At 56.5% G+C, this 11,098-nt stretch overlaps 1 protein-coding gene across 3 annotated transcripts; it reads right to left on the minus strand.

Annotated features, from left to right (window-relative positions):
* Positions 1-457: 457 nt before the first annotated feature.
* PLEKHF1 (pleckstrin homology and FYVE domain containing 1) lies at positions 458-10,673 on the minus strand. Of its 3 annotated transcripts, none has more exons than XM_025369271.1 (2): positions 10,594-10,673; positions 458-2,100 (listed from the first exon to the last, which is right to left on the minus strand). In XM_025369271.1, exon 2 carries the CDS (start codon positions 2,082-2,084, stop codon positions 1,245-1,247), a length of 840 nt encoding a protein of 279 aa, XP_025225056.1. In that variant the 5' UTR covers positions 2,085-2,100; positions 10,594-10,673; the 3' UTR covers positions 458-1,244. The 3 variants fall into 3 exon arrangements, with proteins under 3 accessions (XP_025225056.1, XP_025225057.1, XP_025225058.1); XM_025369272.1 differs by having other exon boundaries at positions 10,293-10,629; XM_025369273.1 differs by lacking the exon at positions 10,594-10,673 and adding an exon at positions 10,307-10,592.
* Positions 10,674-11,098: the final 425 nt, after the last annotated feature.

Genomic DNA, 11,098 nt, shown 5'->3' on the forward strand with positions numbered 1-11,098 from the left:
CGTGGGACACTGTGAAAGGATCCCCAGCTCCGTGGCCAAGTGTCAGGAGGCTGGCCCCAGGCCCAATGCACACTCACTCTGAGCAGGGCTGGTGGACCTGGGGCCCAGTTTCCCTCTCCACACACGAGCCCCAGGGCCAGGCAGGACGGCACGGGGGAGCTCTCAGCCTGCGAGGCCTGGCAGAACCATACAAATGGCTATTTGTTTCCTCAGTTCCATCCACTGAGATCCCCCACACCAAAGTGAATAGGGCAGCCGGCATCAGGCCACAGTCATGGCACCCAGACAGACCTGTGTCCAGGGGAGGCCTGGCCAAGGCACGGCATGAGCATCTGTCTCCGTCGGGCAGCTGATAAACCCAAGAACGCCCAGTGTGGGGGACAGTGGTAGATTTTGGCCACCTAGCACATTTTCAACCATGGACAGAGCCATGTCTGAAGCAAGGACACTCCTGGGCTTTGCAACCACCCATCAATAAACTTCCTTTTTTATTATTAAGTGTGGGCAGGGTTTCTGTTCTTGCAACTGAGTCCTAACAGAAAACACTGGTTTCACTGACCGCAGGGAGAGCCGAGGACAGGACAAAAAGGCACGAGACAGCTGGACACCTGGAGAGAGGTGACACAGGACAGAGTCCTCACCCGGCTGCCCTGGGCGTCGCGGCTGCAGTCCCTGGGCCTGGTGGCATCCACAGCATGGCAATCTCTGGCTGGGCTTCAGGGAGCCCGTATGTCTGATTGGCAGGGCTTTGCCGGCCAGGCAGTGGGCACCAGCATGGTGGGTGGGCAGGCCTGAGCTTCCAGGAGGCCTCCTGGGATTCAGGCTCTTCAGTGGGGTGTGCTTGTCGGGGTGAGGGTGGGTTCTGTGGCTTGCGGCTACATTCCCGTGCTGTCTTTCGTCTATGTTCCAAAACCCGCTCTGGTCCCTAGGTGTCTGGAGACCTGGGGTCGTCCAGCTCAGGAGGCCTTCTGGAGCTGCCGCAGCAGCCTGCAGAGCGGGAGTTGGCGTTGGTTCCCAAGAGGTCTGGCTGGGGCTTCCTGAAGGGAAAGGCATTACCTGCAGTGAAGTCAGAAGGACACAGTGTCCAGCAAAAAGGCACTGGGAGTCCAGAAAGAGCCACTCCCCACCGTTGCCCCTGCCACCATGGGGTGGGCTCCCGGAGCCCTGGGCAGCTTCTGGAGCTGCCCTCTTGGGGGCGTGGGCAGTGGAGCTGGCTTGGGGACAGATGTTCTGCAGGCCGGGGGTCAGCTGTGAAAGGCAGACCAGGCCACGCCCGAGCCGTAGAACTCCACGCGGCTGGGCCAATCGCCGTCCCTGCTGCCCTCCTTGTCCTCGTCGGAGTCATCATCATCTCCACTGGACGCTCCGCAGATGGGCCGGGTCAGGTGGGCCGGCTGCCCTGGGGACCCCGCGCCCTGCTCCTCCGCCTCCTCCTGCCGCTGCTGGGCATCCAGCTCGCGGTAGCAGAGGCTGCAGACGCGCACAGGCTTGGGGGACAGGCGCGGGAGCAGGAAGCGCTGGCGCGAGCACTCAGCGCAGACCACGAAGCCGCACTTGCGGCAGTGGTGGCGCCTCGTGAGGGCGGAGAAGCGCGTCTGCGTGCAGCGCATGCAGATGTCCGTGGCCTTGTCGGGGATCCAGGGCGCCGCGTGCTCGGTGCTGGGCGGGCGGCCCGTGGCCCGCAGTTGCCGCCGCACACACTCCTCGATGTGGCTGATCCACTCCTGGCGCTCCGTGGCGGAGGCGGCCGACACCACGAAGGACTTCTTGGCCGTCTTGATCATCCAGCGGTTCTTGGCCTGCAGCGTCTCCGGCAGCAGCTCCAGCGTGACCTCCTCCAGGGGAATGATGTGCTGGCTGCGGTACTTGCGCTTGTTGAGCACGATGCTGCCATACACCAGGATGTCGTTGAAGAGGAAGAAGATGCGCGGCTTGGCCTTCTTGCGGCACTCCTTGGTCAGCACGCCCTCGCCCAGCAGCACTCGGCCCGGCAGCGCCAGCGGCTGCCCCGAGGCCCCGAAGCAGCTCTCCACGGCCGCGATGCGCTGGCTGTTGATCTCCGTGTTGGCCAAGTGGTCCACCATCGTCTCCAGCCGCCGGCTGCAGGGGGAGACAGACGGGGAGTATGTCCAGGCTCAGGCATGGGGGTGTCAGAACCACGCTGCCCATCCCCGACTCACTAACCCACCACGCCAGGCAGCCCACTGACTACCCACAGTACCCCGCAGGCCTGCCAGCACTGAGCGGCATCACCCCAGAAGCTGGCCCTTCCACGGGAGTATAGGGAACTACCGGGAGGGAAGGGGGATTCCCCAGTAAAGGGGAGGTGGCGGCCAGAAGGGATGGGAAAGCAGTGATAAAGTGTGCTACTTAGGCCAGGTGCAGCGATTCATGCCTGTGGTTCCAACGCTTTGGAAGGCTGAGGCAGGAGGAGGCTTGAACCCAGGAGTTTGAAGCTACAGTGAGCTATGATCACGCCACTGCAATCTAGCTAGGTGACTGAGTGGATTCTATCTCCTAAAAAAAAAAAAAAAAAAAAATGTTCTACTAACCAGGCTACCACTGTGGGCAGCAAAGGTCCAGCTGCACTGGGGAGCCTTGAAAAACAGGGTGGAATAGGCCTCAACGGGACATCAGAACGGTCCTTGCCAGGAGACCTGGGTATCTCCACCCCCAACCTATCCCTGACTCTGCCATTCACCAAACCAAGCCATCACAGGCCATGCAACCCATGCACCCACCCAGTGAGTGCAGCAGTCACCACCACCATCACAGGTGCTGAGTGCTTCTTCTCAGCCAAGCCTGACTATCTCATTTAGTTCCCACCTGACCCCAGGAGGCAGAATCCCCACTTTACAGGAGGGGAACTGAGGCGATGCTAGGAGGCAGGGGCCCTGGAGCTCGCACTATGCTGTCCTCCTGAGTGGAGTGTGAGGCCACACAGGCCCCTCTGCTAGTGCCCTAAGCACTAAGCACTAACTCAGAGCTCATGCTGGGCAACCCTGCTCGGTCCACACATGCACCAGCCCACCAGACTCACAACCTTGAAGACCCCCTCTAAATGCCACAGATTCCCCAGTCCAAGCCTCCGGTCTTGGCCTCTCCAAGCTCTAAGAGGGCTCTCAGCATAGATATTCACCTGCTTGTCTAACAAGCTCCTCAAACTCAACACATCCAACGCTAAACCCAGTCCCCACAGACCTGCGCCTCTTCCTCTCCTTCAGTGACACTGCCATTCACCCAAGAGTTCAAACCCAGATCTAGGATGCATCCTTGAATCTCCCCCTTCCTGTACCTCCAACATTCAAGCCATGAGCAAATCTCATCATCTTTTCCTCCTCTCAAATCTAGCCTGCCTGCTTCTCAGCACACTACTCCGCCACCATATCGGCGGCAAGGTGCCATTGCGTCCCACCTGAGACAGGCTGTCCCAGGGTCGGCTCCTTCCTGCAACGGGTTCTCAGTTCCCGTCTGTCTCCTTTTCAAAAGGGTTCTCCCTCACAGCCCCAGTTCAGGCAGTCTCTCCCCACACCCAGGACAGGCATTGGTAATGCATGGTCTGAGAGTCAAATCTGGCCCTCAGCCTGCTTTTGTAAAGATTTATTGGGACACAGCCAGATATGTTCATTTATTATTGTCTCTGGTGGCTTCCACACTGCAATGGGAGAGTTGAGTGTTGGTGACAGGGACAACATGGTGACAAAGCCCAAAATATTTACCACCTGGCCCTTTGTAGAAAGGGTCTGCTGGCCCCTTCTCTGGGATTCAATCCTATTTTGTTTTTTCTTTGCGGGATTTAACAGGACCTGCTGTTTTCTCGTCTATTCATTGCTTGTGTGTTTTCTGCTTCCCCCACTCAATTCTTAGCTCCGGGAGAACACGAGCCTCTTCCTGTTGTGTCCACAGTTCTTGGAGCCATGCCGAGCACATACTAGGTGCTTCATAAGTAGCTTGGCATGGTTCCAAGCAGGTCCCAAGGCCCACCATGCATGACTCAGCTCTTACCTCTGCAGAGGAAGAGGTGAGAGCTGGCCCCACCACCACCACGTGCACACATGCGTTCAGATACACACAGCACGCCTGGGGCTGAGCTGATCACACTCATAGTGTTTCTGGGTCACTGAGCTGCAGTTCTGAGCCTGGCCACCAGTAGAAAGCCACAGTGGGGCCCCAGTGTGATGGCTGGATTCATTGCACAAAAGAAGATGCTGGGCCCTCGAGTCCCGTTCCACTTGCCCCTGTAGATCACAAGTGTCCTGAGAAGAGCTGCCCACACCGCCTTACGTAAGAACTGCTATTTTTAGGTTGCTGATCTTGGCTGTATACTGCAAACCTAGGGGATTACCAGTGACAGACCTGACCCGTCTCTCCATGACTGCTCACCGAGTACCTGGCTGATGGACAATCTGACAAAACCAGAACTGCATTCCACAAAGAGTGATGACCACACAGCAGAGACAACCAAAATGCCTACCAGCAGGGAAAACCACAAAAACCCAGGGCTACTCACGCAATGAGAGATACAGATCAATGTGGTCTGATGGCAAACAACAAACACGGAGTGGAAAAACACAACCTGTAGAATGTTGTATGTAAAGTGACACCACTTATGCAGGAATTACATAACATTCTGAAAGTGCTCAAGAACTATATCTATGAATAAAAATAGGTAGCAGGAAGGCCAGGCACAGTGTCTCACGCCTGTAATCCCAGCACTTTGGGAGGCTGAGGTGGGCAGATCACCTGAAGTCAGGAGTTTGAGACCAGCCTGACCAACATGGTGAAACCTCATCTTTACTAAAAATACAAAAATTAGCTGGGCGTGGTGGCGCATGCCTGTAATCCCAGCTACTTGGGAGGCTGAGGCAGGAGAATTGCTTGAATCCGGGAGGTGGAGGTTGCAGTGAGCCAAGATTGTGCCATTGCACTCCAGCCTGTGTGACAGAGTGAGATTCCATCTCAAAAAAAAAAAAGAGGGGAAAAAAAAACAAAACAAAAAATAATAGGTGTCGGTGAGGGTGTGGAGAAACTGGAACCTGTACACTGCTGATGAGAATATGAACTGGTGCAGGCCCTAAGGAAAACAGTACGGAAGTTCCTTAAAAAGTTAAAAATACTCTCGCCTGTAATCCCAGCACTTTGGGAGGCCGAGGCGGGCGGATCATGAGGTCAGGAGATCTAGATCATCCTGGCCAACACGGTGAAACTCCGTCTCTACTAAAAATACAAAAAATTAGCCGGGTGTGGTGGTGGGCCCCGCCTGTAGTCCCAGCTACTCGGAAGGCTGAGGCAGGAGAACAGCGTGAACCCAGGAGGCGGAGCTTGCAGTAAGCTGAGATCGAGCCACTACACTCCAGCCTGGGTGACAGAGAGAGACTCCATCTCAAAAAAAAAAAAAAAAAAAAAAAGGGTTAAAAACAGAACTACCATATGATCCAGCAATGCCACTTCTGGATATATATCCAGACTGAAAGCTGGGACTAAAATAAATATCTGCTTTCCCAGGTTCATATCAGCATCATTCACAATAGCCAGGAGGTGGAAGCAACTCAAATATCTATCAATGGGAGAATGGATGAACAAAATGTGGAACATACTTACCATGGAATACTATTCAGCCTCGAAAAGGAAGGAAATTCTGACGCATGCTACAACATGAATGAGCCCTGAGGACATCATGCTAAGTGAACCAGGCCCATCACGAAAGGACAAATACTGTAATAACTTATATGAGATACACAAACTGATCAAATTCATAGAGGTAAAAAATAGAATGGTGGTTGCCAGGGGCTGCTGGAAGGGGAATGGGGAGGTTGTCTGGGTATGGAGTTTCAGTTTTAAACGGTTAAAAAGTTTTAGAGGCTGGGTGTGGTGGCTCATGCCTGTAATCTCAGCACTTTGGGAGGCCAAGGCGGGTGGATCACTTGAGGTTAGGAGTTCGAGACCAGCCTGGCCAATATGGTGAAACTGTGTCTCTACTAAAAATACAAAAATTAGCCAGGGATGGTGGCGCGTACCTATAGTCCCAGCTACTCGGGAGGTTGAGGCAGGAGAATCACTTGACCTAGGAAGCAGAGGTTGCAGTGAACTGAGATCATGCCACTGCACTCCAGCCTGGGCATTACAGTGAGACTCCATCTCAGGGAAAAAAAAAAAAAAAGTTTTGGAGATCTGTTACACAACAATGGGAATATACTTAACACTACTGAACTGTACACTTTAAAGTGATTCGAATGGTAAAAATAAAAGATAGGAGGGAGACAGTCAGGAGTAAGTAGTCTGGGGAGAGGACCTAGATGTGACCAGGAATGGGGGCTCAGATTGGATTCCACCTTCGTCTATAAGATTTCTTTTTTTTTTTTTTTTTTTGATTAGAAAAAGGCAGCAGTAAACATGACGAAATCCAAATATCTGCCAATTTCAAGAAATGGGAACACGTGTTGCTTCTTCTAATGTAAGGTCTTCAAAAAGAAAAGAATTACAGGCCAGTGTATGGATTGAGTCCTGGGCTCCATGGGCTGGGGGCCACTGAGCATGTCTCATGATGGGACGCCTGGCTGGGCCTGATAGGGTGACCGCATGGCTTCTGGGCCTGGGCACCTGCAGGGGATGTCAGGAGCCCCGAAGAAGCAAGGCCACGCGTGCCCCCAGCCCACCTGTGTGCTGGGAAGTCAGGCCGCTGGCGAAACGGAATGCAAACCCAGTCCTGAGACTGCAGACCAAAGCCTCCATATTCAGTAGCTGAGGCAGGTGGGCTTTGTGCTCAGAGAGCAGGTAGCCCTCCCGCAACCCTGGGGGCTTGTTGAGCTCTGGATACTGGGCCAGCCAAGTGGACGGCACAGAGGAAGGGAAGGAACAGCACCAGGCAGAAGAGAGCCGCAGGCAGGGGTGCCCAATCCACCCAGACCCGGCCAGCAGAGGGCAGAGCCCATAACACTGTCTCTGCAGCCCTCGGAGGAGGCACAGAACACTCCACATGGGACCCCCTTGCTGCTCTGCCCCCGCCCCTGACTCGAAGACCCCCTCTAGGCCCTTACAGCCACTGTCCAGCTGCTGATGGTAAAATGTGGACCGGGAAGGGCAAGGAGGGGCATCTGCTGGCGATGAAGGGGGCTGGGCTGAGAGTTGACCCCACACACTGACTGGGGCTGCCAGGGGCTCACATGTGCCCCCACTTTGTGAACCTGCGGAGGGTCCCAGGTTGGGCAACGGGTAGGGCAGACAACATCCTCCTGGGGGCTGCCCCCATATGCACACCCTCTGTACATGACCACAACTTCACACCCCAGTTTGACCTGGTCTGTAGGTTTTTCTTGGCAAATACAGCAGCCCTGAGTTAGATGGGGAATGCTTTTTTTTTTTTTCCTGAGACATTGTCTTGCTTTGTTGCCTAGGCTGAAGTACAGTGGTGGTGCAATGAGGGCTAACTGCAGCCTCAAACTCCAGGGCTCAAGAAAGCCTCCCGCCTCAGCCTCCTGAGTAGCTGGGATCACGGGCATGCACCAGTATGCCTGGCTAATTTTTAAATTTGTTGTAGAGGCGAGGGTTCATTGTGTTTCTTAGATAGGTCTTGAACTCCTGGCCTTAAGCAATCCTCCCTCCTCAGCCTCCCAAAGTGCTGGGATCGCAGGTATGAGCCACTGAGCCCAACTGGGAATCCTCTTTTTTTTTTTTTTTTTTTTTTTTATTGTTCTCACCAGGGAAGGGAACCTCCCTTGCTTAGCACAGGGGAGGAAAAAGCTGAGTCCTGTCCTTATTCATTTGGGGCTGGCCTGCCTCGGGAAGATGTTGGTGACAGAGCTTCCGGGCAGCCTCTGGGACTCAGAGAGTGCCTGTGTTGGCCCCAGGGCTGCTGGTAGAGGGGTGACCGCGGCACAGTCTCAGCAAGCCTGGGAGTCAGGCAACGAACAGACCTGCATCTTTCTTTGAGGGTTCAGAGGGGTGGGGACTCTCAGGCTCAGCAATCCTGCTGCCTGCACAGGGGCTGGAGGTGCTACGTGAGCACTGCGGCTTGGGAGCCACATCCTGAGAGCCACCGCGTGGCTGCAGAAGCCATGAAGCCAGGTTCTCTATGTTGCAGCCCAGGTGTGATATGTGCTCAACAGCAGGGGCTGGAGAGCTACACCAAATCCGGGCCACTGCCAGCTTTTCTAAATCCAATTTTACTCAAACACAGTCATGCGGGACAGAGGCTGTATGGCTGGCAAAACCTAAACTATTTGCTACCAGCTCTTGACAGAAAAGGTTAGCCAACTCCTGATCTACACCACGCCACATTGTAAAATGTATAACACACACACTGCAGGGCACGCTGAACAGGCCACGCAGGGCACTGTCCTGATGGGAGTTGTCCTGTCCTCTCCCCTACTCGGGACACAGCATTTTGGATAAATGAGAGATGTGTGGGGCCCCAATATGGTAGCCCTGGAAAGTAGGAGCTGGGCAGCGGCGGGGGGTGGAGTGAGAGCTGTAACTCCTCTGCCTCTGCTTACACGTGGAGAACCTGCTCAGGGATGTGCAGGGCCAAGGTCACCAACGGAATCAGAGTTCTGGGGGCAGCTCAGCCCTTTGGACTTTCCCTTGACTTCCAGATCGGGGCTCCTCCTTCCCTGCAGGAACCTGGGCCCCACACAGGTCCACCCTGCTTCCATGCCTGCCTGATTGCATTTTCCAAATATTTATGAGTCCCACTGTGTGCCAGACACTGTGAGGTTACAGCCGGGAGCTGGAGACCAGGCCCTTCAGGAATGCACACTTCTTTCCAGTGAGACTAGAAGTACATTCACAGGGTCTTTTCTGAGAGCCAGTGCTAAACACTGTGAAGAAAGACTGGTGCGCCCAGCAGGGCAGGGGCTGGGAGGACGGTGGAGGTCAGGGAAGGCCTTGGGAGGAAGTGAACTCCCTCCAGCCTGAAGAAGTCAGCTGTGCAAAGATCTAGGGGCAGAGCTCCGGTCCTGGGGAGCAGCTCAAGGTGGAAAGGGTGAAGTCAGGCTGTGGAGTAAGGAGCGATGGGGATGGGGCAAGGGGGACAGATGAGGTCACAGTGCTGGAAGGGGCCATCCTGCAGGCTCCCAGGCCAGCGTGAGGATGTGAGGTTTTCTCCATGTGCACTGAGACCGCAGCACCAGGTGCCAAGCCTCCTCTCCCTCCAGAGGGCCGCCCCTCGGCTCTGTCCAGCCCTCTGATTTCTGGAAGGCCCTCCTCCGGGAAGAGACCAGTAATGAAAAACAAAGCAAAACAAAACTGGAAGTGCCGCTGACTGAGCACTTAGAACTCACCAGGCACAAAGTTAAGCATATTACGTGCATTATTTCACTTAATCCTCACAAAAGCCCCCTTGGGGAAGGTACTTCCACCACATCAAAGTCACTGCCCAAGGTCCCTGCTGAGTGATCAGGAAGCCCGGCTTCAAAATAACCATGAGTTGTGGAAAGCTGCACTCAACCAGAGACCAAATCGGAACTCCAGAAGTCAGAGTCCAGCGGGTGTTGCTTGGCGCTCCAAATGCCTGATGCCCACCCCATCCCGAGCAGGTCTGTCAGCTTGGCTGGGCTGTCCCACCCTCCAGGCCATACTGGCCAATCCCCTTCCTTCCTGGGGGGGGGGAGCTGGATTGGGCAGGTCCCCTAGCTCGCCCAGGGCCGCCTGACTTGTGCCTTGGCAGCCCTGAGGGCTGACCTGTGCAGGAACGCAGGCCGAAGTCAGAGTCATCTCAGCTCACACAGACTCCAGTGGGAATGACGCTGTGCAGATGGACGATCCCAGCGCATTAGGGGGCTACCTCTCCACCTCCTTGGCCTCTGACCCTCTCTGAGTGGGAGATACCAGCGGTGTTCAAATTCCAAAGGAGGGCTCCCCTTGGGCTGCAGAGACCAACTTTCAGGGCGGCTGGGAACCTCTGCTTTCCCACCTGCCAAGGGGCTGACCACACCTCTGCCCTAAACGGCCCGCCAAGAGTTGGGGAAATGAGAAAGGAGGGAGATTTCAGGCAGCCTCTCTCTGCTGGCCTGCTCAAGTTTCCTCTCTAAGATGGGAGCCGTGCCCGACCCTGTTTTTCTTGACAACTCCCACCAAGATTCACAAACTCAACTGCTCCAGAGGAACTGGGACCCAAACGCCCCCCGCCGCGCCCCTGCCCAGAGGGACAGTGGTCCCATCCAGGCCTCCAGACTGCAGACTGGCACCGAGAAGAGAGGTCCCGGCGGCCACACGAGGCCAGGATCCTGGAAACACCACCATCAACCGGGTGCACTGAGACCCCTGCAGTCCCGGGTGGCCCGCGAACCCCTCGCCTCCACCACCTTACACCTGCGCGTTTCCCTGAGGACGCCGCCTCGGCCCCTCTGACCCCTGACCGCTCTCCCTCTCTCTCCCCAGGCTCCCTGCAGCGCTCACCCAGCAAGCCGCCCAGGAGCGCCCTTCCACGGCCTCTTCTCGGGTTGGAGTCCGCGGCACTGCGCCCCGCCCGCCCAGGAGCCGCCAAGACTGCGCGGCCCGAGGGAGCTCGCTTGCCCCGGGGGTGGGGATGGGAGACTCCCCTCCTGCGCCTGCCCCGCGACCCGCAGCCCGGCCTGGGGACTGTGGGGGACTCACCTCCTGCGCCGGCCCGGTGCCCAGCCCGCGAGTTCGCACCGCGGCCGCCAGGGTCCCCGCCTGCTACGCCCAGGTCCCAACCCGCTCCGCCCAGGTCCCAGGCGGCTCCACCGGACACGCCCCCACGGTGGCTCGGCCAATCGGAGCCCAGGAAGCGGGAGGGGCGGGGCCTGGGCGCGGCAGGTCTGGGGCTGGGCGGGACTGGCGCCCCTGTTTGACCCCCTGGCCCCGCCCGGCTTCCCTTTCCGCCCGCCGCTGCCCCACGCGGAGCGCGACTGCTGTCACCTGCTGGGACTGCGACCCTGGCCTTGGGCAGAGGTGGGGTGGGGGCGCCCGCGACTGCGAGATCTGCGGGGCTCTGCGGGGAAACGGGCAGTGGGAGGCTTGTGCCTTCTGGTGCCTCCGGCGGGCCTCACAGCACAGTCACCCTCAGTGGTCAATAATCGTAATATGAAAATGCAGCAGCACTTTATAACCTTTTTTTTTCTTGAGATGGGATCTCCCT

This window comes from Theropithecus gelada, chromosome 19 (genome assembly GCF_003255815.1).
Source record: "Theropithecus gelada isolate Dixy chromosome 19, Tgel_1.0, whole genome shotgun sequence".
NCBI lineage: Eukaryota > Metazoa > Chordata > Mammalia > Primates > Cercopithecidae > Theropithecus > Theropithecus gelada.